Here is a 27,083-nt window from a genome sequence, read left to right on the forward strand (position 1 = left end):
TGAGACACAGAAGACAGAGGAGCTGCCAGTATCTGAATAAGGAGCTGGCACCTTCTTCAGTAGCTCAGGCATTGTGGGTAACCTGCTGGCAGAAGAGATGCTCCACAGCATTCTTACCTGGCTTGATAAAGACCTCATCTACATGCTACTGGAATATTCAATCTTTGCCCCTGGAATCTGCCTGGAGAAAGCTGAGTAATGGCATTTCTTGCCCCACTCCTTTCCCTTACTGGCTGTCATTTCTGAGGAGGGCGGGGAAGGTGCTGCCCCATAAACCCCTCCTTAGAAACCCAAACAGATTTTTGTAGGTACCAGTTATGAGGAGAATAAATCTCAAAACCAATCAACACAACCAGAGGGATTTAGTTTAAAATCTTTTACAAATCTTGTTAAAGACTCTGGGTCAGGCTTAGAATGAAATTAATAGGCAGTAGGTTTAAAAACAAACTATAGGAAGTACTTCTTCACACAATGCACAGTCAACCTGTAGAACTCTTGCCAGGGGATGTTGTGAAAGCCAAAACTGTAACACGGTTCAAAAAAGAACTAGATAAGTTCCTGGAAGATAGATTCATCAATGGCTATTAAGGGATGCAACACCGAGCTCTGTGTCCCCTGGGCCTCTGTTTGCCAGAAGCTGGGAGTGGACAACAGGGGATGGATCACTTGATTGCCTGTTCTGCTCATTCTCTCTGAAGCACCAGCCATTGGCCATTGTCAGAAGACAGGATACTGGGCTAGATGGACCATTAGTCTGACCCAGCCTGGCCATTCTTATGTTCTCTGCTGCAGAGGGACACCCAGAGTTTGTCAGCTGCACATGCCTGGAAGCTCAGAGCTCTGGAGAGTTCTTCTCAAAGGGTATTTTAAGCCTGACCCAGAGCCACATACCTCCAGCTGCTAGGGGGATGGGAAATGCTCCTTGAGAAGACCATCAGGACATGTAGTGGACAAAGAAAGGTTAAAACAAATGTGAACTTTTTCAATAAAGACGGCTGTGAGGTACCCCAACACTAAAATCTTGAAACAACAACAGTGATAGTTGAGCAGTCAGTGATTATGTAGAAAAGGGGAGGGGGCTCAGGAGGGAAGAGGAGAAGAATCAAACCTGCCTTCATTAGGGACATAAATGGAAGATTTAGATTTAAACAAAATAAGCTTTTTTAAAAAGTTAATATTTTCCTTGTTCATGAATTAACTTTTATAAACTGAAAGCAATTTCAGAACAGTTTTGTACGTGCCAGCTAGAGAAAAAGAACTGCACAAACACACAGCCATTGAGATGGACAAAGGCCCATTATCCAACATCTTAGCTTAATAATGAGTCATTAATTTACCTCAGAATTAATAAATCTCATCACTCCAGTACTAATGGATTCAAAATGAGCCCAGAGTTAGAACATTTCCTCTACACATTTTTAATTGTTAACTTCCTTTTCATCTGCTGTCTCTCTAGATATTTCTAAGGCCCCCCAATCACTGTATTATCTGAGCTACTTGTTCATAGCAAGAAAAAAGGTGCATCTCATGTGTCATTGAGATGGAGCCTTGTCTAGTGGTTAAGCACAGGACAGGGAGTTAGATATGGATTCTCTTCATGGCTCTACCCTGGAATAGCTGTGACCTTTGGAAAGTCATTGAAACCTTGCTATGCCTCAGTTTCCACATAAGACTGAGGTAGGTGGTATCCTCCAAGAGTGTTGTAAGGTTTAATTCACTAGTAATGGCTAGGGAGTGCTTTGAGATCCTCAGATACGGGCACTATAGAAGTGCAAAGTATTATTATAATTTGCAATTATTTATCATCTTTTTTACTATTAGTGATTTGTCAATAGATTATTAGATGTTCATGTGTGGGTGAAAGAGATAGACCAGCAAGGGCCAAGTTTGATCACCTACTCAATTTGAGACTTAGATACAGCAGAACCTCAATAATCCACAAATCTGATGGTTTCAATCTACATCTCAAAGATCTTGTGGCAGAAAGCTGGAGTGAGGTGCCATATCACCCAGATTTCATTACTTTATAAAGTTAACCCACACAACATTTAGTAGAATGCACTGAATGATCACAAACAGTTCAAACCAGGCAGCACTTATTAAAGTAACATGAATGAAACACATTTTGATGCTGTATCTTTTATTTCTTAAACTGGATTGGTCAGGGCTTGTTAAGTGGTAGAATGCAGTAATTGACAACTGAGTGCACATTAGTGAGGTTTTACTCTGTTTTGTAAGGGAAGTCTTTGATGTAATCTGGAGACATGGTAGCATGACAGCTGTTTACTGCTCAACTGAAGAAAGAAAGGCAAATTAATTGAGTGTCATTCCTAAACTACAAACACTGGAAACAATTCTGTCATTTTGCTACCTCAGAAGTTCACCGCTACTGGGTCAGGATGGAGAATAAAAGCCACAGACTTACCCTTTGTGAAATATTTCAAACTTAATTCCCTTGGTCTGAATCACTCTTCGGAAGCCTCTGTGATTTCGGTTAATGGTCAACTTGAAAAGCTGATCATATTCTAGAAACAGGAGGAAAAAAATGTGAATTGTGAAAGTCATGAAATTAAGCAACTAGATCTTTTTCAGTGATGGACACATTGCATTCAGAACTTTCAGCCTACTGAAACTTGGCCCATATAATACCACTTCACACTTACATAGCAACTTCTATCTCAAAAGGCCAAGGCAGTTTCAAATGTTAATGAATTACACCCCACAATACCCCTCGTCATCATCATCATCCCCACTTTACATATCTGAAGAAGAGATTAAGTGATTTTCTCAAGATCACACAATAAATCAGTGGCAGAGCCAGGAACAAAAACACCTAGGTCTCCCAGCTCTGTGCTTTAACCATAAACTATCCTTCCTGGAGCACAAGACATAAATATCCAAAATGAGAGAGAGAAAAAATGACTAATTCAGGAAAATAAGGATAACGGGCAATGTTTCACCCGCATAAATAACATCAGGGTAGTTATAAACCACCAGAGATAGAAACAAGGGGACAGATTCCAATCTCAGCTACACTGTTGTAAATCCAGAGTACATGACTAAGAAACAGGGATCTGGCTTTTTTAACATGATTTGTGTAGCTACTATTTTGAAAACTAGAAACAAAATGCTTTCAAACCTCAGGGGGAAAAAAAAGCTTGGAATCCTAACCTCAAAGTTTATTACTCCCAATCATAAACTAGTGTTTTGGAAACTCAATGAAATTCAAATGACATGTGGTATGGGGGGAAAAAAAAAGAGGGTAAACAGAATGACACAAATTTAAAGTTGACCTGCAAAGGAAGAAGAATTGTGCTTGTAACTTGTTTTGCTTCTTTATTATGTATAAAGAAAGCCTGAAGGGATCTTTAAAAAAAAAAGTTTTTCCTCCCATTTTTTTTTTAATATTAGAAATAAGGTCTAGGTTGGAAGATTCTATGACAACTATTTAATTTAAATGGTAAATAAACATTTTGGATAAAGGAAACCTTTGTTAAAGATCAAGTGCCTCTACCCCTTCAATTAAGGTGAGAACTCACAATACACATGCTTCTGAAACATCTAGCAAGTAGGTCCTCGTGCAAGAATCTAGGAAGACCAGACTTGACATTCCTGCTATTTTAAAAATGTAAAAACAAGTATGGGAAACACCCACAAAACTTGTTTTAGAAAAAACAAAAGCAGCAAAATGGGGCACAATCCCAATTTTTAAAAAGTCCTTTACTAGTCATCTTTAAGATCTGCTGTGTCGTGAAGGCAACATTTCTAACATTAGCAGATCAATACAAATGATTAACAAGATCAATCAGGCTCATCCAGTCACTACCCTTGGAACAAATGATCAGAAAGGAAATAAAGAGTGATCTCTGAAGATTCGTAAGTGAATTATTTATGCATCCTTAACTTTTTTTTTTTTTACTGATCTGTCGCCTGACAGGGCTACTATAGTAGCCCGAACCTATTGGATGGAGCAAAGGCTCAGTGGTACTGAGCAACAGGATCATTTGATTAAGAAGTGACATGAACAATGGCTCCCTGCACTGGGTGAGGGAGAGTGAGGATAGAAAGTTAAAACTCCTACAGCAACTGGATTTACCCTGACAAGGCCTCTGGTAACTGAAGAAAAAGCACAGTCTGCTCTTCTACCATGGCTTACAGCAAGGGTAGTCAACCTATGGCACGCATGTCAAAGGTGCTGATTTTCCGGGGGGACTCTGCATTTTAATTTAAATTTTAAATGAAGCTTCTTAAACATTTTAAAAACCTTATTTACTTTACATACAAAAATAGTTTAGTTATTTATTATAGATGTATAGAAAGAGACCTTCTAAAAACGTTAAAATATTTTACTGGCACACAAAACCTTAAATTAGAGTGAATAAATGAAGACTCAGCACACCACTTCAGAAAGGTTGCCGACCCCTGGCTTACAGTGTGGGACTAGCCTGTACTCCAAAGTGGTTTTAAGGTACAGTGTTTCACCCCCTCCCCCAGAACAGATACAAACCTGGAGAATTGGTATTTTTAATTACTGCTGTTTTACTTTTCTGAGCTTGCTCCTATTAAAAAAAAAAAGAAAAAAGAAAAAGCAACATTTACATAAAGCCACCAACCTTTGTTGCAAATACGGCTAATACGAAGCAGTAACTTTTTTTTTAAACATATATGAAGCGCCTGACTTGCCTGGCATCATAGCAAAGCTATTTGGTGCAAATGGAGAGAGCTGATCCCAGTTCTCTCCATTAAAAAGATTCCAATAAAGTTAAAAGGTATAGTGTATAATATTGTAGTGTGACCCTTCCTAATGTACGAACACAGACTTGGCCAGCCACAAGGAAAGAAATCAGTGTGCTCTCCACTATGGAAATAAAGATGATGAGATGGTCAAACGGCTGGACATGCAATGATAAGAAACAAAATGAGGTTGTGAGGGGCCTAATATGGGTCACCCCAACTGAAGACAAGTTGGGGGAGGCAAGGCTACATTGGTATGGACATGTCCAGTGGAGACCTGAGACTTGTATTGGAAGGATGGCCCTTGCAATGATCGTTGATGGAAGATGACCAAGGGGAAAGCCAAAGACTTGGTACATGGACCAGATATCAGCAAACATTAGAAGAGACCAATTTGCACGTACAAACCAGGTGTACAATCATAAGTTTTGGAAGTAGGCTATACAAAACTCTGACACCCCCCAGTACGGGCTGGCAAGGAAGAAGAAGAAAGAGCTTGAGTTATAGGAGGTTATCGAGGGTAAAAACGGCATGGGCATATTTATGATTCCAATATTTCTATTTCATTGTGGTAACAAATTTAACTTTAGATCTAGAACTAGCGAAAAGGAAATAAACACAAGTGCTACAGATAAGTTATATGGCTACACCTGATTCAACCCTCTCATCATAAAACTAATTGGTGCTGCTGAGATACATGATAAACTATGCACATTCTACTAGGCTATCATTCTATTCCTTCTACTTGAGCTGAAATAAGAAGCAGCTTTTGGTGCTGCACAAGGAGTCCAATGAAGTCATTCAGGGAATTTGCCAACTATTATTCTTCCTGACAATCACTCTGCCACCAAAATGAATTAGCTTTTAACCCAAAGCAGAGTATAAGCTAAATGTCCTTTTTCACTCTCCAGAGAATGTGACCTAATTATTATAGCTACTTTGAAAAACTGATTCCAGCTATGAAGGAGAAATAGGTATATTTAATTTTTTGGCTAAGATGTAGTGATCTGGCTTTTTTAACACTGAAAACGAGAGATTAAAAACAGCTATACTGGCCTTATATGTATTACTTATAAAATTACACATACAGGCCTGATTTTGTTCTATTATGCTGGTGTAAATCAAATGGAGTGACTTCAGATTGACAACCACGTAACTCAGATCAGAATATGGACCAGCCCAAGTCTCTTTTTCGCACCAGGTTTTTCCGCAGATAATTTAATAAACTTCAATAGAGTTACTACAAGTTTACCATGGGGTAAGAATCAAGTCCTGCATATTTAAAGAACCCCAAGGGGCTAGGATCACATGCTGCTGAGAGCTAGAAAATTAGGGCTAAATGTTCTACACTGTTATAGAAATATTGCGCCAGGCAGTCAGTGATAGAAGCCCTGGTACATCTTCTGGTATACATGTAGAGTCCCCTCTAGCACTCAGAAACTAGGGGAGAGGTATAGCACCATGCACCGAGGATGGAGTGGCAGACTTCACTTTTCATTTCCTGGTTTGCCTCACATTTTTGTTAAGACAGATAACTGACTCCCCACCTGTGTCAGCTTCTTTGGGGCCATCCCACCTCACAGGATAATGTATGTAATACCATATCAATCCACAGGATCCACAAACTGTCAACATTAAAACACACACACACGCACGTTGCCCAAAAAAAAAAAAAAAAAAAAAAAATCAATCCTGAATGCAAGGTGTAGTCTGTGTGCAAAGTAACAGTATTTTAACAGTAACGGTATTTTAAAAACAGGTTAGACAAACATCGATCAAGGATGGTCTAGGTATATTTAATTCTGCCTCAGCGTAGGAGATGGACTAGAGATCTCTTGTGAGCCCTTTCAGCTCTGCATCTCTATGATTCTATTCCCAGGGATTCTCATCAAGATAGTTGGAAAGGAGAGGCTGGCACCAATGGTTTTCCAAAGAAAGAGGAGAAAATAAATCTGAAATCATTTTGGTGTTAGTATTCAAAGGTATGCGTGTGGGGGGTGGGGGACTTTCAAGGTCCAACAACATTTACATCTTTAGGGAGAGGGAGAACCTGAAAAGCTAAGTCTTAGAAGGCCCCAGTCAATGTAATGACAAAAATACCCTGAATTTTACTAGCAATTATATAAACACAGACAGATCATCTGAGAAAAGGTTACTTATATAGGCCAGATCCTGTCCTCAGAGATCCGAGCATCTCCCACTGACCATAGTGGGAGTCGCATGCATTTATACGAGGGTAGAGTTTTTTGTCCATTTCTAAACAAGCATCTAAAATGGCTGGAACTATTTATTTTTAATTAAAAAAAAGGTTTGCTTTTAGGCTTGCAACTCAGTTATAATTCATAGCAAGCATTTACAACTTGTCAACTCCTGAAAGTAATAGGCCCACACCACCTTTAAGTTAAATCTGGCTCTATAAGCTATTAAGATAACATTGCTAAGCAATGCAGGGTTTTGGATTGAGGAACAGCAAAGGCCTGAACACTCACTCACCGTATTAGGGTAATGAAATTCAAATTTCACAAACGCATCCAAATCATTTGGTGTCACACCTGTGCAAGACAACAGTCAAACAGTCAACCCAGGGATTTTCAAAAGCACCCAACTGACTTTTAATAGGACTCATGGACCTAAATCACTTAGATGCTTTTAAAAACCCCATCCACTGGAACACTGGCAATCAAAGGCAAACATTCTGCTAATGCTCTGATTGGTTCTGAGCGCATACATAAACAGCAATTAAACCCCTATAATAAATAAGGGACCTAAGAATAATTTGTGTTGCTATGAGGCTGGGATGCTCTTGAACATCTCCTGCTGGTTGGCTGACGAGAGAGTGAAAGCAGTCAAGCCATCTCAGAGCTTTGCAAAAATTTTACAACAAAACCTGAAGTCTCATGAAATTTGAACCTGGGCCCAGCTTCGAGCAAAGCTGGGACAACTTTACGGTTATGCCTTCAAAGCAGATGAAACTCTGCAGTTTAAATTGAGTTTTGTTTCAGTTTTTTGGAACTGAACTGAAACTTGGGGGCCTGAGATAATATGGACTGAAATTAAAAAGCTTTAAAAAGCTTTAAGTCAGCTAAGGTTGCCAATTTTCTAATCACACAACACCGAACATCCTAGCCCCACCCCTTCCCTGAGGCTCCGTCCCCCGCTCACTACATTCCCCCTCCCTCGGTGGCTCGCTCTCTCCCTCCCTCACTCGCTTTCACTGGGCTGGGGCAGGAGGTTGGGGTGTGGAAGGTGGTGAGGGCTCTAATTGGTGGTGCGGGCTCCAGGGTGGGATCAGAAACGATGGGCTCAGGGTGCAGGAGTGGGCTGCGGGTTGGGGCAGGGAGTTGGAGTGCAGGGGTGGTGGGCTCTGTCTGGGGGTGCGGGCTCTGGGGTGGGGCCAGGAGTGTGGGGTGCAGGAGGGGGTTCCGGGTTTGGGGACTCAGGGTAGGGCAGGAGGTTGGGGCAAGGCTTACCTCGGGTGGCTCCCCATCAGCGACGCAGCAGGGGGGGCTAAGGCAGGCTTCCTGCCTATCCTGACTCTTCGCTGCGCCCCAGAAGCAGCCAGCAGGTCCATCTCCTAGGTGGAGGCGTGTAGGCGGCTCTGCGCGCTGCTCTCACCCACAGGCACCGCCCCGCAGCTCCCATTGTCCACGGTTCCCAGCCAATGGGAGTGCAGAAGAGCTGGTGCTCGGGGCAGGGGAAGCACATGGAGCCCCATTCGGCCCCACCCCCGACTAGGAGCTGGACCTGCTGGCCGCTTCCAGGGCGCAGCTCAGAGCCAGGGAAGGTATGGACTAGCCTGCCTTAGCTCAGCAGTACTGCCGACTGGTCTTTTAACAACCCGATTGGTGGTGCTGACCAGAGCCACCAAGGTCCCTTTTCAACTGGGTGTTCCAGTCGAAAATCAGACACCCGGTCACCCTAAAGTCACCATAATATCCCTAGGGCAAAGAAATTTCATTCCCCACCAATAATCTCCCTATGGTCTGAGAGATAGGTTAGAGATCAGGGTATGTTTCCTGTTCATTACCTGGGGGAACTGGCAGGTTTATTCCCCTGACAATGATAAGATGCATTTCCGTACTGTTGAGTTCAGAAAATATCCTGGAGAGGGGGAGGGAAGAAGAGATACAAAACACAGGTTCAGTCCAGTGGCCTGGCATTTCCCAACCCACTGTAAGGCCAGGATTCCACTGCTGTAGTTCAGAGACATGACACTTGGCAAACATGAAGGGGAATGAGAATCCTGGAGAAAAGCCTATTTCTACATAAATCTCAACCCAAGAATTGGAGAGGAGAGGGAAGGCAAAGTGGAAACAGGCAATGGGGGAGGGGGAGAATAGCTCAGTGGTTTGAGCATTGGCCTGCTAAACCCAGGGTTGTGAGTTCAATCCTTGAGGAGGCCATTTGGGGATTGGTCCTGCTTTGAGCAGGGGGTTGGACTAGATGATCTCCTGAGGTCCCTTCCAACCCTAATAATCTATGATTCTATGAAAGACATAAGTTTTTTGGTTCTGTATTGGATCTGGGTTACAGATAGCATTGTGAAGGATGCCAAAGACAGAATCCTCAAAGACATCAGTTCTAGGGGGGAAAAAAGGGTTAAAGCAGGGAGAGTTGGTGGAAGATGCAGCTGGATTTATCTTTGCAATAAAGAGACCTAAAATGAAAGTTGTGAAACAGCTACTTAATAAATCTGAAGAATCCTTAAAATTTTAGAAGTCTTTTCTTAGGAATGTGGAGCAGTTCTGAGACCCTACCTCTTGTTTGCCCTGATGGGAGTTAAAACCCTCTATCCCCTGTACATGGACTAAAAATTAGTATCCCATACCAGTCTGCCAATGACACCCTTTGACTTTTCGTACCTTATTATTTTAAAGGTTCTCTCCTCAAAGTGATGGCTGGGGGGATCCATCCCCTGGGCCTGTGCAAGTTGCAGAATCTCCAGGTCCTTTTTACATCCTTGTGCAAGTTTTTCAAACCTGTAAAGCAGTGGTGGAGACCACCCAAGGACAGCACACAGTATTTCACTGGGTAGAAGACACAGACTGATTCACTCAGCTCCACCATCTCACACCACAAGTAAATCAGTGACCAACAGCCCACAAACACCAATCTCTTTTTGTACTGGAAAGCACGGCAGCCCCTGCTCTGGGTAGACCCAGGGAAGAAGTGACCACGTGACGTGATAAATACAGATGGTGGCAGCAGACTTACCGGCTTGTTTCAGTTATGTTTCCCAGATGCATGAACTGCCTGGAATACTGCAAACATTTCTATTAACAGAAAAAATAAGTAACAATGATTATCCCATGATACATGTCTCTGAAGAAAGATTTCAGATTGAGGACCTGCATGTTACAGAGAAGGGAAAGGGAAAGGAAAAGGGAAGAGAAGAGATTACTCACGCTGTGCAGTAACTGAGATTCTTCGAGATGTGTCTCCTTATGGGTACTCCACTTGTAGGTGCAGCAGTGCCCCCTGCGCCCAGGATCAGAGATCATCAGTAGTGCCTATCGGACCGCACATGCGCATCTCCCTCTCTTGCACTGTGCGCAGGACATATATATAGCGCTGTGTGGTCTGATCGCCCCCAGTTCCTTCTCTGCCGCAGAGCTTATGTTTTCGGCTCTGGAGCAGAGGGCAGGAGGGTGGGTAGTGGAACTCCCATAGGGGGACACATCTCAAAGAACCTCAGTTATTGCACAGAGTGAGTAACCTTCTCTTCTTCTGTGAGTGATGTACCTATGGGCGCTCCACTTGCAGGTGACTAAAAGCAGTGCCCCTAATTGGAGTGTGGCTGATGAACAGGCCTTGAGGTTTCCTATCTCTATCTGGACTATCAGAACGGGATTGGAATTGATAGCCTCTCTCTTGCACCACACTGACCACCAAAGAATTTGGGATGGGGTGTGAAAATAAGAATTCCAAATCCTTCTCTGCAACATAGTATTTCCTGTTGCTGCATTTGTAGGTTGGAGGAATAGGCGCTGGGATCTGCCACAAAACCTTTGTGGGGGTTGAGAAGAGCCTCATTGATCGCAGTGCAATCTTGGGAGAAGAGGATGTGTGAAGTATATCCAGCAGTTTATGCTGCTGATCTTTAACTTCCTCCAGCAGGATCTGTAACGATTCTGCAACCCTGCAGAATAACTTCTGAAAGTGTCTGAAGTCGTCGTCAGATGTGGGTGGTGAGGGCATGATAGCCTCATCAGGTGAAGATGAAAAACGTAAGGTTGGTGGAGCTTCCTTCTCCTCATATTTTTCCTTTTGTTCTTCCTGTTCAGTTGGTACCAGCTAGTTCAACCTCTTAAGGGTGAGAGACCGATGGAGAAGAGAGAAGTGTAGGTCTCTGTTCATACTCCCTGGTAGGGTTCACAAACTGTGCCCTGTACACAGCCCAATGGTCATAATACGGACAGTTTGGTGGGAGTGTCACATATGGTTGCATCCATGGTGGCCACTGCCAGGCTTGAGGACCAGTGGGAGATTGTGTATAGTGAGGATAGGCAGTTACGAGTTGCCCTGTAGTCGAGGCAATAGAGCCCTCGCCTCTTCCTCATCACTAGGGAAGGGAGGTGCCATTCTTGGTGGAGAGGGAGGAGCGGTGTGAGTCTGGAGAGGAAGGTGGAAGTGGGGGAGGTCACACTGCATAAGAGGAAACTCAAGAGAAGACTCAAGTGTTACTTGGTGCCTAGAGTATTGTTGGTGCCAGAAACGGCATTGGTGCAGGGCCTTGGCTTGGTCCCCCTAGAGCTGGGAAATACTGCCAAGGGCCGTAGGTCTGCTCTGTTAAGACCATTTCTTTGATCATTTCTCAGACGAGCACTGGAGCTATGTCCCCTGTCAGATGAGGCTGAGGTAACAGACCTCGCTGGGGACAGCGTTCTGGTGGGCTGTGCCTCAGACGGTGAGGAGGAAACCCGTTTCTTGATATCCAAATGAGCAAGGGATGACATTCTCTTCCGGGGACGGGGAGAGTGAGGATCAGCAGATGACCTGGCAGAGCATGAGGGCTGCTCTGGGGAAGAGTCTGGGCCCGGGTTCAATGCCAGCCAAAGCAAATTCTACAAAAGGAGGAGTTTCAATCTAATGTCCTGGTCCCTTCTGGTCCTGGGTGTCAGGCCAAGGGGACACTGTGGGAACACTTTTGCAGGACATGTCTGTGACATTACACCCCACATTCTTCATAGAAATCTTGTTATAATATGATTATGACATAACTAAAATATATTTTATGCAAGATGGGTCATGTGAGGTATCATTGAAAAGGTTATGATCTACTACATGTGTTTATCCAAATTGTATGCATGCATCATTTCTGTATCTGACGTTAGGAGTATAGACTATAACTATTACAACTGTGTGTGTACTTAGGGGAACGCCAACCAGACAGTAGGCAATCAGCCTGAATGAGCCATTTAAGATGGACAATAGAACTTTGAAGATACTAATCTCCCACCTTCCTGAGGAGCTTCCTGGGATGTTGCTTTGACACTTCAGGGTCATCTGATGATGTCACCTGGTACAGAATACTACCTTGGACACTGCTGGTATTTTTCCACTGGAAACAAAGGGTTCCTGCCTTATGTAAATTCTATTTAAGGCTGGGGTGTAGGGAAATCAGGACTCTTCTCCATTGCCTCCCTGTACAAAAAGGAAGATTGCTAAAAACACCTGAAGGGAAAGGCAGGGGCTGAGTCTGACAACAGAAATAACTGGAACTCCAAGCTAGAGAAACTCTGCAACCTGCCTAAAACAACATTTAGGGTGTGAAATTACATTTGTTACCTATTTCTTGAGTATATTCAGCTTAATTTGTGTGTTTTGTTTTATTTGCTCAGTAATCTGCTTTGTGCTGCTATTTGCTATCCTTTTTATCACTTAAAATTTACCTTTTGTAGTTAATAAACTTATTTTCTGTTTATTACAAATCCCAGTTTGTACAATTCATATCTGGGGGAGCAAAAAGCTATGCATATTTCTCTCCACACTGAGGGAAGGGGCAATTTTTATGAGCTTGCACTGTGCAGATCTCGCTATACAGCGCAAGTCAATATGATTTTGGGTTTACACTCCAAAGGAGGTGTGCACACGAGTGCTGAGTAAATCCCCAAGCTGAGTCTTTGCACACAGAGCTGATATCAATCTGTGTCTGCAGCTGGGTGTGGCCTTACCTGTGTGTGCGCTAGAGAAGGCTTGAGGGCTTGGCATAGCTCCGACAGGGTGAGGAAACCCAGGCTGGTGGAATGGATGGAACCAGTGGGACCCCAACACATCAGGTGGCACCCTGGACGGGGGGTTCAATCCATCACAGTGTCCCTCTCCCAGAGAGCGGATACACTGAGTGTGGCCATCTGTTATGGGGAAGGTGGCCCCGCAAGAAATGCACCTCTTAAACCCGGAGGATCTGGGCATAAGGGTGGAGGGAAAGGCTTCCCAGTCGAGAAGGGCAGGAAGCAGGGAAAAACAGAAACTCAAACTATTAAAGAACTGTAAAGGTAAAGACAAAATAAATAATAATTAAAAAAAACTTTTTTTTTTTGATAGAAGAGGAAAGGAGAGGAAGAAGAAAAGATTTAAATTTTTTATTAAAGTTAATGTTTAAAATTAAATAGACACAAGTTAAGAGGGAAGGTACTGTACATCTGGGATCAGGCTTGAGTTATGAGGGATTACAGCTATCGGTTGCAAGGGTGAAGAGATGCATACATATCACCTAACCGGCACAGACCCAGATTGGGGTGCAAGAGTTTTTAAAGTGTCCGTGGATAAGTAGGCTCGGGTACTACACTGCTGCAAATTCCATCCCAGACCAGAAGCGGTAGAGAGGGAACTGGGGGCGGTCAGATTGCACAGCGATATATATCCACGCACAGCGCAATGGGGGGAGATTCGCGTACGTGCAATCCGATGGGCACTGCTGATGAATATTTCTGATCCCAGCCACAGGGGGCGCTGCCGCCACACCTACAAGTGGAGCACCCATAGGGACATCATTCAAACAACTCCTCCCAGTTTGTCCAAATCTCTACAGGTGACTCCACACACACCCCCCCCCCATTTAAAAAAAAAATACAAAACCAAATATAGTGTTTACTTAATTTCCTCTGCCTGCTGTCACTTTTTCCTCTAATAGTTTTAGACTTGGCATTCACCCCAGGATTAGCTGTGCCCTAAGGATTAAGGCTAATGTTTTCAAACTTGGGTGTCCAAAATTAGACACCTAAACCAATGGCCTGATTTGCAGCAGTGCACAGCACAAGGGCTCCCACTGACTTGAAATGGAAGTACCTCTGAAAACCAGGCCGTTGATTTAGGTGCCTAACTAGAAACATCATATTTGAAAATGCTGGCCAAACGGCTTATATAAAAATCAACATTTTTAAACAGGAGCTGAAAATCCTACCGAAACAATGATGGGATCATGATCACAGCAGCAGCAAAAGCCAAAGAAACACTATAAATCATACAAAGCATTTCTTCCATCACTGGATTCTTAAATAATGATGCACTGAAAGGAAACGGTAGTTACCTCATGCTGGTCCTTTAGTAGTTTTATGAGCTGAGTGTACACCTCTTCTGCCTTCTGAGAGAGTTTGACATCCTCATGGTGTATGAAGATAAAGTCACTCTCGTCATCTGTAGGGGGTGATGGTAGCTGCACAATACCACACAACATGGCACATCAGAGCTCCTTGCAGGAACACAGAAGCAGAACAAAAGCAGCAAGAGGGGATGGGAAAAGTGAGTGCAGACACTGGTAAAGGGATATGGCATATCTCACTCTAGGTCACTGGTTCCAATCCATCTGTTAGTTGCCATCAAGTGATGACTGCCCATGCAATACGAGCTGGTGGTCTCAGCTCAGCTGTTAAGATTACAGTTATTTGTCTCAAAGTGGCATCTCTGAGGCCAGGGAGCAAATGGGTCATGGAGCCTAAACTCCCCACTCCCCCACAGAGGTGGTTCCTCCAGCTCAGGATCAGGCACTTTTAGGCTATAGGGGAGGAGGAGGAAGAACAGCACTATGACTGGAGCTTGCACTGCCATTGCCTGTTCTGTAGCTATGTGGAAAACATCAGTCTCTAGAGCTGTCAATCTGGCACCTTTCACCAGCACTGAATTCACATGAGAAACATTAAGTTTTAAAGCATTCTTAGATTTATGCAAGCAACAGGACATTTGAGATGCCCAAGGAGCAAAGCAGAGCATTTTGTTTATAGTCTCTACTAACCTTGGAAATATCAACAGATTTGCCGCTTTTTGCCAGCTCAATCTTTGGGTCTAAGTTCTTTGCTGTCCTGAGATACAGCTTGGCTTGTTCAAGGTCATTCTGCTGCTTTGCTTTGATTGCAGCTTTCAAGTATTGCTTCTTCCTGTTCTCCAGAAATTCTAGCTGTTCACTTGCTGAAAAAGAACAGCTATATAAAACACTTATCTGACATAACCATGTCAATACACCATGTTCATTCTGTTTGATTTATACTGTGGAAAGAGAGTCAAAGCCCAGGTACCAGCTGAAAACACTTGCCTGTGTGTTTGATATGCAATAGTCACACCATGGTTAGTTCACTTGTATACCAGTACAAAAATGGAAATTAGTATTATTTTTGTACTAGTATACAAGTGAACTAACCATGGTGTGACTATTGGTCCATCAAGGAATCCTAAAGCAATTTACAAACCAACAAACTTTTATTTAAAGCACTACAATAAACCTGTGAGGTAGGTACAAATTATTGTCCCCATTTTACAGAAGGGGAAACAGAGGTTAAATGACTCGTGCAAGGCTACTGAAGACCCGTGAAAGTCAGCTGCAGAACTGGATTTAAAACTTGAGCTGACTTCCCAGTTTCACGTTCTCTCTTCTAACACCACCTCATAATTGAATGATGTGTTATCTGTATATATGCACGCAACACACTGTATGCTTTCTTTATACACATACTTTTCTTCTCTCTCAATTTACCAGAGAAAGCAAACACATTGACCTCAATGATAAAAGAGCAATTACTTCATTGGAAGGCACACTGAGACAACCATCATAGCTCATCCCTCTTCCTGCCTTTTAATACTCCCCTGTTACTACTTCTTGAGTCACCTCTATCCCTGAACAGCTGGTACAGTTTTAAGACTCAGGAAGGATTGATTTACATCATTCGTGCACCATATCCTACTTTCTCCACACTTTTCTTGGCATAGAGGGTGTAGTGTAGTGGGTCGACTACCTCTGTTTCCCTAGAGTCTTATACTGTGCCCATCTATTGCAGTATCCAAATGCAATTACACAAGCTATGCACTTGCAGGAGGTAGTTTTCTCACCAAATACATAGAGCAGGCTGATAGCACTATTAACAACAGAAAGAATATACTGACTGACATTTAGTCCCATCTTCACAGTGGAGCTGGCAGCATCACTGTTGTGTGCAATTTGCCCAGTCATCCAAATCCAAACCAATCAGACAATGTTGCTTGCTCTGGTTTTAACTGAGCCAAAGCAGCCAGAACACAGTGTGCTCAGTGGGGTTTAGAGAAGGAAAAGGTATTTTCACGCAGGCTCTGCAGAGAGTGAACTGAGCAAAACCTTGCTGTCCCTCTGCACCCCCATCTTTCATAGTGGGTGCCTCTGTATTGCAGGCCTTAAATGAAGCTGCCTTTTCCAAGGGGGAGGGATAGCTCAGTGGTTTGAGCATTGGCCTGCTAAACCCAGGCTTGTGAGTTCAATCCTTGAGGAGGCCACTTAGGAATCTGGGGCATAAATCAGTACTTGGTCCTGCTAGTGAAGGCAGGGGGCTGGACTCAATGACCTTTCAAGGCCCCTTCCAGTTCTAGGAGATTGGTATATCTCCAATTATTATTATTATTATAAATGCATCATCCTGCCAGAGAAGAGACGAGACATACCTGCTCAGGGATACTCCAGCTTTGCAAAACTGCTGAAGGGCACTTTGGTATGGGAGCCTTAAGCCAGTTTATATACACAGCAAGATGAGCATGGCATGGTATCACATCATCTCTGACATATGTGAAGTATGGGCAGCTGAGGGTGGCACTGTATGACTCTGAGGGCCACAATTGGCTTGTGCAGGGCACATGTTGGTTACCCTGATCTAGCTTTACCAAAGCAAGATACTGGCACCTCCTGCAGGGTGAATCTGTCCAGATTCCTGGTACTCTTTTTTTTTTTTTTTTTTTTTAACCATAGAACAATTAAAGCACTGAGGAGAGACTTGTGGGTAAGCGTTACGCAACAACCATCAGCTGGGCTGGAGAGACCAGGTATTATCTTAATATTTGAATGAAAGGGAGAGGAGCCTCAATTCCATAACCGACTAATTACATCTGCGGCACTCCATTTATACACAAATGATCATTAACATCGCAGCAATAGCAGCAAAAATGGGGAAGCTAAATCTAATGCAGATTCACAGATTTTAAGGCTTGAGATACCATACATACTGATAATCTAGCCTGACCTGCATAACACACACCACAGAATTTCACTCAGAAGAGAGGATGGTGTGAGCTAGTCGCTATAGCATTCAGTAACACATCCTCACTCCCAAAAAGTTCTCCATTACACAAATGGCCAGAGGGGCTCTGTGAAAGATGTGCTTTGCTTTGAAGAATTTTCCAAATGTAGAATGAGAAAAGAAGACTAAGCTTATGATTAAGGTTTAGCATTGGCAATCAAGAAGCCTGGATCCCATTCCCAGTAAGCCACAAGCTTACTGTGCAGCTCGGCATGTCAAACTTAGCCACTTTGCCTCTGGTTTCCCAACAGTAAAATGAATATTGTACAGGCAGGCATTTACTGACCTGACAGGAAGGTAATAAGGATTAATTCATTACCGTTTGTGAGCCACTTTGAGATTCTCAGATGGAAAGAAATAGAGAAATACTGTGCATTAGCCACTGTGTGACACACGATACTGCAATCAATCAGCCAGTTGTCTGGACTAACAAGCTCAACAAGCTTGTGTGAATTCATTTTGACTTCCGTAGTCAGCAGAGATGCCTCAGTTAAGCATTATGAATCAATAAATGTATTGCATCAGAATTAATGAACCCATCATCTTTCTAGTCACCCACTTTGCCTACTGGAAACAAAACTGCATAACTGATTAGGATCTGCCCCCCCAATATGGAGTGGTGCTCCTGCTGAAGTGAACCAGAGCCACACATTCATGTCTACGGGCAATATTTTTTCCTAAAACTGTAAGAAAACATTAAGAATGTTTGGTCCAAATGGAACGGCATGTGGAATGGTGGGGGTGACCATCTCTTCATCCTTACCAGCTAAAGGGAGATGGTCGTTCGATACAGCTTTGTCTGGTGCTGTTACAGGGGTGGATGGGGACGTAACTTTTTTCACATTCTCAGAAGAGTGCTCTTCCTGGGTTACAGCAGATGGCACCATAATTGGCTTAACAACTTGTGTTGGCTTCTCAGGCAGTTGAGCAGGCTTCTTGGCAACTGGGGCCTGCGTGGGAGGTTCGCTCTAGCATGGCAAAAGGAACTAAATGTTAAATGCATAAAAACTAATACAAGGCTCAGGCAACTCAAAACATTAATGGCACAGTCCACTACATCAGACTTCTGCTGTTACACTGAGAGTAGCAAAAGACCCCAGACAGACACTAACTCAGTCTAAAAGTGATGTCATGCCAGGATTGGCTGCTTGCTTGGACAAGAAACAGATTAAACATGGTGCTAATTCAGAAGAGAGGCAAAGAAAGGCAGGAACAGAAAATTGTCAAGATATTTTTCACCATTTAAAATTGCACTCCACTTGAAAATATGAAACAAATTGGTCAGTAACAATCTGAGTGGAAAGAACCAACCCAAAATCTTATTGTAGGTGTACACTGCTAGACAGCATGTAAACCCCATATAAAATTCTGAGCCACCAGGAGGCAACTTTTGAGTGCTAAAGGGCTGTACAGGTGGAATAGCCACCACAGATGCAGTTGCTTTGAAGACAAAAACCCACATATAAACGGATACAGGGAAACAGATACAAGGAAAAAAGGCAAGCCAAATTATGGCCCTATAAATCCCTTTAAAACAATTCAAGGTCTTTTATGTAGGATGAACTCTTTGCAATTCTCACCTCATCAAAAGATCATCCCACCTTTACACTCCCAGCTGATTCTTACTGTCCACCCCCCGAGAGACCAGAATGCTGTACTCTTCCAGTTTCCAGAAGAAAGGTATTTTATTGCAGTACCTCACCCAGCTGGAAATCCAATAGCTTCTTCTCCACCCACAAGAAGATGTTTTTAAAAAAAATTATACATATTGGTAAGTAATTCAAATGTCCACCTCTTCATCTTCTTTCTCCTCCATGTTAGCCAGATGGCTGGCGCTTTCCAGCATGGCAGCTATTGTACTGTCGCCATCTGTGGATGTCACACCAGGAATGGGGGGGAATCCTGAGAAGGAAGGAGGTATGGTTCAAAACAACCAAATAAAACAAACCCTGAATTCTGTACCTTTTGCCCTTTCCAGGGATGTAAGTCTCTCTCTCTGTCATCATCCCTTCAGGATCAGTGCTTGGAAAAGCGTCACGGTTCCGAAAGTATTTATCATCATCCAACAGCAACCCCTCAGAAACTCTTTCCCACATAACTTTAGAAGTCAATGCCTCATGAATCACAAAAGGCAGAGACAAACGCTATGCACTATTTGAAAACTGATATTCTCACTTTCGCAGTGGTATTACACATTCCTAACAATGATATTTCACTATTATTGGACTGTTAGACATGCACGTACAGATTTCATGGGGGAGGCCAGCGTTTCTCAAATTGGGGGTCCTGACCCAAAAGGAAGTTGAAGGGGGGATCACATGGTTATTTTAGGGGGGTCACGGTACTGCCACCCTTACTTCTGCACTGCCTTCAGAGCTGGGTGGCCGCAGAACAGCAGCTGTTAGCCAGGTGACCAGCTCTGAAGGCAGCGCCCCGCCAGCAGCAGAACAGAAGTAATACCATATGTGGCAATACCATACGGTGTCACCTTCACTTCTGCGCTGCTGCCTTCAGAGCTGGATGGCCAAACAGTGGCAGCTGCTGACTGAGGGCCCAGCTCAGCAGGCAGCAGCGCAGAAGTAATGGTGGCAATACCATGCTATCCTTACTTCTGCACTGCTGCTGGCAGCTGCTCTGCCTTCAGAGCCTGGGCTCCTGGCCAGCAGCCACTGCTTTCCTGCTGCCCAGCTCTGAAGGCAGCACCACCACAAACAGCAACCACAGAAGTAAGGGTAGCAGTACTGCAACACCTCCTACAATAACCTCACGAACCCTCCACAACTCTTTTGGGTCAGGACCCCGACAATTACAACACCGTGACATTTTAGGTTTAAATAGCTGAAATCATTAAAATGTACTATTTTAAAAATCCTATGAGCGTGAAATTGACCAAAATGGACAGTGAATTTGGTAGGGCCCTACTCACAAGGGTGTTGCAAGATATATTTAATAGGTGTAAATAGACTTATGCCTACTGTAGAACGGGAAATGCCTGCTAGAACGTCTCCAGGGATTTCACAACTCCCTACAAATAAACCAAAGAGCAAATAGTCCCAGTCCTTCCCCTCCCCCAAACTGGGCTAGCGGATGGGGCAGGGAGTGACCACTCAAGCGCTTGCCTATGGTTAAATCATGCTCTCCAACTTGTCTGAGTAGGGCCAGCTGGAGGGAGCACTGTTCAAATGTTCACACTTCCTTACAGACAAGGTCACTAGCCAAGAATATGAAACCATGTGAAAAAGTTAACAAGCGTAATAAGCAGTTCTGCAGTGTATTTTTCAATGCCGTCATAGAGCCAAGCCAGTCTTCTCACTGTGAAACAGGAGGAGGAGCTCAATGGGCTTCTGAAGCAATACTGCCAGAAGTCCTCTGGGTCCTAACAAATAAGGGAAATGTTGGGGATAGGGTATTTCATATACACACTTACCAGGGGGAACTGGTAATTCAGCAAAATTCACTTTTCTCCCTGCTTTATGGGTTCTTATGGCATCTTGGTATTGCTGTAATCAGAGATGTGGTTAGGCATAGGCTGGACTTGGCTATTGTTAAGTTAGTCATTTCATGCTCAAACTAGGAGAAACATTGATGCTGAATGTAAGGTACTTTGCTATAAAGTCACGTGCTGCTTTCCAAGTCCTTTGTGCACTGCAGGTTTTCTATACAGACATGAATCTTTGCTGCCCTTGTTGCTAGGACCGGCATGGGCCTTGAAGGGCTGCAGAAGCTGCAAATGCAGACAGCGAGCAAAATAAGTCTCTCTCTCATCTTTCTTCTTAGTGGCCCCTCCACTCCCTAGGCCAATGGTCCCCAAACTGTGGGGCGCACCCTGAACATTCAGGGGGGTGCATAGGGGGCCCAGGTCAGTCCCCATGTGGGGGGCGGGGAAGGAGTGCCACTCACTCTGCCCCTGGCCCCACCCCGCAAGCTGCGGCCCTGTTCCCCCAGCTGCAGCCCGCTCCGCCCTCATTCAGAATGGCCCTCTCTGTCTCCTGGCCAGCTTCACTTCCTAGCCCCAGCTCCTCCCTCATCCCAAGTTCTGCTCTCATTTCCACCCTGTCTCCAGGTCAGCTCCGCCTCTAGCCTCAGCTCCTTCCCCCATCCCCAGTTCTGCCCCCAGCCCACGCTCCTCTGCTGATGAAGGCTTGACCGTGCAGTAAAGGAACAGGGGGTGCAGAGAGATTCCATTACTGGTCAGGCAGGCATGACAGTAACTGCCCTAGGCAATGAGCCTTTCCCTCACACTCCACCAATAAACAAAACACAGAACAAAAGACATTTCTCTGCAGAAGCGTGTCCGCAAAAAGCCTCAGAACTCCAAGGTCTGGATAATTAGAGACACTTTTTCAGCCCAGGTTGTTGGGGTTTTTTTCGTTGTGAGCCTCCAATTCTGCACTAATGATTGTACCCACAACAAGAGGTCCCTTAGATGTCTATGTCCCTGTGTTCAAGCCCACAGAAATGGGAGAATAGTGTCTGAATACCCAAACCTTAACATCCCTCAATTTCAACAGGTTCACACATTAACTGCTTGTGTCCCATTGAGCCTAGTACAAATTGCTTGATATACATTAGACACCATCCCATGAACACCACTTAGGAGGGAACTGGCGCTCCCACCTTCATAGGAGCCCCACCACTTTCTGCAGTGGCACATGAGAAACAGCATCAAAAAGGTTACACTGGATTTAAAGTCTATTATGCAGCCAGAAGGGGTGGCTGAGGAGTCTAAACATCATGTTTTAAAGATCCACTCCTCCTTAGACTCTCAGCCTCCAGTCAGTTATGTCAGCACTACATTCTATAGGCAGTTTACAAGGCAGGAATTCTCTGGATGGGAACTTAAAGACCAAGGTTCTACATGGAGGAGTAAAACACCATATCCACGTAGGGGTTTGCACAAGTGTCTTTGGACAAAAGGTCTCCATCCTCCCGCACTGTTCTGCCTTGAAGAAGCACTGAATTTCAATGGGGTTGTATGTAAACAGTTTATAAAGAATTTCATTGAGATAGAGGTGCGGTGCAGGAAGGAGCAGCAGCTTAACTATTTTAGCTCATTCCAACTGGCAGGACAATATACACAAATGATTTCAAATACTTTAATGCTTTGCTGGCCAGCTCCAAAAGCCAAGCTACTTGCTGTGTTTCCCTTTTACCTTGGCTATTCTCTCATGCATCCTGCCTTTCCGATCATCCCCACTTGCTTTGGCCTGTGCTGCTGCAGATCTGTATTTCTCCAACCTCTGCTGCAAAGCTTCCAGCACAGTTTTCGGCTGCTGAGCAGACACTAAAATAATATAGACAACAAAATGCCACATGATTGAGACTTCAGAACATGTGCCAGCTGCCTCCATTCCCGGCCTTCCCCAACCTCCTGCAGAGCCATTGATACAGAACTGAAATCCTGTCAAATGCTAGTTTTATTACATAAAAGCACCACAAATCTTTATTACTGACTAAGTGTTAATAAACCTTTTTCTTCATAAAGAAGTTGTTATTCACCTTGTGCAGTAACGATAGCTCTTCGAGATGTCTCCCCTTACGGGGTGCTCCACTGTGGGTGTAATTGCATCCCTGTGCTGCTGATTGGAGAATTTTGGTAGCAGTGTCCATTAGGTCTGCACATGACTCTCTCTCCTTGTGCCCTGCAATGAGGCTAGCCAGCGCATGTGGGCTAACCCTCTTCAGTTCCTTCTCTACCACAGAGTCATTGGTAAGTACTCCAAAGTAGAGGAGAGGAGGATGGGTTGTGGAGCAGCCACAGGGGGACACATCTCGAACAACCATCGTCACTGCACAAGGTGAGTAACAACTTCTTCTTCAAGTAGTGTTCCTATAAGCGCTCCACTGTAGGTGACTCCTATGCAGCACCGATATGGAGGCCTGAAACTTCAGAGTCGGGTCAGTTACAGATGACAGTACTGTGGAGCCGAAGATGGCATTGGAGACAGAGTCCCCAGTGATCGCATAATGTTCTGCGAAGGTATGGACTGATGCCTATGTCACTGCTCTACAGATTTCTGATATAGGGACATTCTTGAAGGCGGCAACAGATGAGGAGATGACCTTATGGAGTGTGTACAAACCGTATCCGGAGGGATCATAGTGCTAACTTGTCTGATATAGTTTGAGACCCACTTGGAAAGCCTTTGGGCTGATATTGCCAAGCCCTTGGACCTTTCCACAACAGAGAGGAAAAATCTGGGGGACTTCCTGAAGGCCTTCATTCTGTCCAGGTGGAAGGCAAGACCCCTCTGACATCTCAGGTATGTAATATAGCCTCGCTGTTGCCATAGTGAGGCTTAGGATAGAAGGTTGAAAGATGAATCAATTGGTTTATGTGGAACGGGGAGGTTACCTCAGGGATGAATTTTGGATGTGATCTGAGCGTAACCTTGTTCCAAAATAATATGGTATAAGGGGGGACGTGCCATCAGAACTGCTATTTCTCCTATTCTCCTGGCCAAAGTAATCTTATCAGGAAGGCTGTTTTCACTGAGAGCTAAGTAAGCGAACAAGTGGCCATGGGTTTGAAGGGATGCCTGGTCAGTCTTTTCAGTACCAGGTTTAAGTCCCATATAGGAAGTGGGAAGCTGAGTTTGTGGAAAGAGGTTTACTATACCCTTGAGGAATCTTTTGGTGGTCGCGTATGACAGAACTGGGTACCCCTCTACTGGATGGTGAAAGGCTATTAAAGCCACTAAGTGGACTCTAAGAGAGCTTCTACACAGCCCCAGTCTTTTTACGGACAGTGCATAATCTAAAATGTGTGGAAAGGTCGTGGATGTTGGAGAGACGTTTGTTGGGATGTATACCAAATCCAAGAGCTGGACCATTTTTGCAGTTAAGTATGCTGTGTTGAGGATTTTCTGCTGTGTAATAATACCTCTTGCACTTCCATCAAATAGGTGCTCTCTAGGTATTTGAACCAAGAAGGAGCCATGCCTTGAGGTGGAGAATCACCAGGTTGGGATGTAGGGTATGATCTTTATTCTATAAGAGAAGATGCACAGTGAGTGGGAGAGAGATTGGAGATTGGTGGGCATGTTGCAAGCTCTGACAGGTAAGGGTACCAGGTCTGTCTCGGCCACATAGGAGCGATTAGAATGACGTGCTCCCTTTCTTTTTATTTTCAGTAGGACCTTCAATAGCAAGGGAAAGAGAGGGAAGATGTACAGGAGGTCCCTGTTTCAAGGGAGGAGGAGAGTATTGCCTAGGGAGTATTGTCCTATTCCTGCTCTGGAAGGGGTTGCGTGAACATTTCTTGCTCAGGTAAGTGGTGAACAAATCTGTGGTCGATGTCCCCCAATGCCTGAATAGCTCGTGAAGTACTAATGAGTCTAGTTCCCACTCGTGGTCATGTGGGAATTTGTGACAGACTGTCCGCCATCTAGTTCTGTGTACCCGGGAGGTAGGCTATTGACAGTGTGACATACACCAGTTCCACAGTCTCATCGCTTCCTCACAGAGGGAGGGAGACCCGACTCCCACATGTCGATTTATGTAGAACATTCAGGCAACGTTGTCTATTAATATTTTCATGTGTGACCCTTTGATCAGAAGGAGGAAGTAGACACAGGCATTCCTGACCCCCCTTAGCTTGAGGAAGTTGATGTGGAGAGAGATCTCAGTGACTGACCATTTTCCTTGTGTCATAAGGTCATTTAGATGTGTGCCCCACCCTATGAGCGATGCATCGGTGTTGAGAAGCAATGACGGAGTTTTGCACAAAGGGGATCCCTTTGCAAATGTTGGCTGGGTCTTTCCACTGGTCTAGGAAGATTTTGACCCTCGTGGGTAGTGACAGGGGTTTGTCTAGTCTGTCTCTGTTTGGTCTGTAAACCAAGCTGAACCACATCTAAAGGCACCGCATGTGAAGTCTGGTGTGAGATATTACCACTGTGCCCGCTGACATAAGCCCTAAGAGTAGGAAATGTCTGGCTAATATTTGTGGGCTGTTTTGAATGGCCTTTGTGAGTGTAGTCAGAGAGACCTGTGCTGAGGTTGGCCCCTATAAACTCCAGGCGCTGCACTGGAGTGAGGGTTGATTTCTGAGCAATGATCTGAAGGCCCAGCTCTGTAAACAAGAGAATTGTGGCTTTGGTGACTTGGTGAGCCTCCTGGAGAGGCCGAACTCTGAGGAGGCAATCGTCTAGGCAAGAGTAGACCATGATCCCTGGTGCATAAATGGCCAGCCACTACTGAGAGAACCTTGGAAAATACTCTAAGATATTCCGTCCTCTGGTTCCCTACCCGAATCCACACTAGAAAGCAGGGGTGAATGACAAGGCAGCAGGGAAGACTCCCATGCCGGACAGAGGCTGTGTGTGGAGGTCCCAGTACCGAAGAGAGGACAGGAGCCTCTGGCACATCATTACATGGAGGTCTCTTGAGTGCTGGAATTGTGATGGTGCCAACCAGCTTGATGCCACTAGCAGTGGCAGGGGGTATGGAGATATTGTCCACACTGGCTGGTCAAGTACTGGATAAAGCATTGTACCAATAGGGCATCACCGTACCAGTGGTGCCTTGGAGTGTTTGCTCCTGTCCTTCTTCTTAGGTACCATTGACTTGGTGCCTGTGCCCATTGGGTTTGAGGACACATCAACGTTACCTGCCGCAATAGTCTTTCTTGAGTTGTAGATACTGGGCTTGGCCTATTTGGGGCTTGGTCCTGCTTTGAGCAGGGTGTTGGACTAGATGACCTCTTGAGGTCCCTTCCAACCCTGATATTCTATGATTCTATTTCAATGCCGACGGTACTGAGGATACCAAGAGTACTAGGGATCATTTGCAGCTAGCTCGTGGCTCACTGTGAGGACTTCCCACTCTCTTTTTTGACTTACGAGAACAGTTGGCAGCTGATTTCTTCACCCCATAGCCCTTGGATCTGCCTGGACACTCTTGGCGTGGGTCCAGAGAAGGTCTGAGAGTCATCTCCATGAATATAATCTTCTGCCTCAGCTCTCTGTCCTTGCGAGACCCAGGTCTAAGATGCTGGCAGAGAGCACAATTTTGAGGGACATGTCCTTCCCTGAGCCAACGAATGTACCGTGAGTGTGTGTCTGCAATGGTGATAGCCTCGTTGCACAAGAGGCACTTCTTGAAACCTGGATAACCAGGCATACCCCGGTGGGGGGAAGAGCCCCCAGTGAGAAGGATGGGAATGAAAAAAAAGTAAACTATCTAAATATATATGTATTGGAAGAAAAGGTAAAAAATAAAGACACTAGACTAACTACTACTAAAAATAAAGCTCTAGGCTACAAAGAAAAGGATGAGATAATAGTCACTAATGGACAACTAACAGCTCTGTCTCTAGCTGGGGCAGTTGAGAAGCAACTGAGGGGGGTTAGCTCACATGCACTGGCTACCCTCATGGCAGGGCATGAGGAGAGACAGCACATGTGTGGGCCTAATGGATATTGCTACCGAAATCCTCCAATCAGCAGCTTAGGAATGCAAGTACGCCTACAGTAGGACACCCATAGGGACACTGCTCGAATTAGAAAGACAGTTTATTATGTACTTCCATTATCCATTCCAGTATTCATGTATAACTTGGACCAGCGTCCGAATATCATATTAGAATACGACTCACTACAGAGAAGTCCTGGTTTACAAATCCTACCTGAGGCTTCATGGCCTTGAGGTTTGAACATCGTGAGGGCCTGGGAATTTTCAACAGGAACAGATGCCATCTGGTTTGATGGAGCCTGTCTCTTTTCCAGGCTTTTAAGATCTGTGAGGGAAGAGGCAATTTTCAAGTCTACATTAGGTAGGAATTTTTGGCATATAGGAGAGAATGTGTGAACAATC

The 27,083-nt window shown here is 44.5% G+C and overlaps 1 protein-coding gene across 2 annotated transcripts in view; it reads right to left on the reverse strand.

The window, feature by feature from the left end:
- CC2D1B (coiled-coil and C2 domain containing 1B) overlaps window positions 1-27,083 on the reverse strand; it is a 62,946-nt gene that overhangs the window by 10,778 nt on the left and 25,085 nt on the right. For both annotated transcript variants that reach the window (XM_045026628.1, XM_045026629.1), the window contains exons 10-22: window positions 26,896-27,006; window positions 22,421-22,551; window positions 20,695-20,767; window positions 19,060-19,169; window positions 18,031-18,235; window positions 14,969-15,141; window positions 14,267-14,392; window positions 9,949-10,007; window positions 9,597-9,713; window positions 8,762-8,835; window positions 7,228-7,286; window positions 4,508-4,559; window positions 2,426-2,525 (exon numbers count right to left, since the gene is read on the reverse strand). In XM_045026628.1, coding sequence (XP_044882563.1) covers window positions 2,426-2,525; window positions 4,508-4,559; window positions 7,228-7,286; window positions 8,762-8,835; window positions 9,597-9,713; window positions 9,949-10,007; window positions 14,267-14,392; window positions 14,969-15,141; window positions 18,031-18,235; window positions 19,060-19,169; window positions 20,695-20,767; window positions 22,421-22,551; window positions 26,896-27,006 — 1,390 coding nt within the window. The remainder of the gene's footprint in view (window positions 1-2,425; window positions 2,526-4,507; window positions 4,560-7,227; window positions 7,287-8,761; window positions 8,836-9,596; window positions 9,714-9,948; window positions 10,008-14,266; window positions 14,393-14,968; window positions 15,142-18,030; window positions 18,236-19,059; window positions 19,170-20,694; window positions 20,768-22,420; window positions 22,552-26,895; window positions 27,007-27,083) is intronic.

This window comes from Mauremys mutica, chromosome 8 (assembly GCF_020497125.1).
Source record: "Mauremys mutica isolate MM-2020 ecotype Southern chromosome 8, ASM2049712v1, whole genome shotgun sequence".
Taxonomy (NCBI): Eukaryota; Metazoa; Chordata; order Testudines; family Geoemydidae; genus Mauremys; species Mauremys mutica.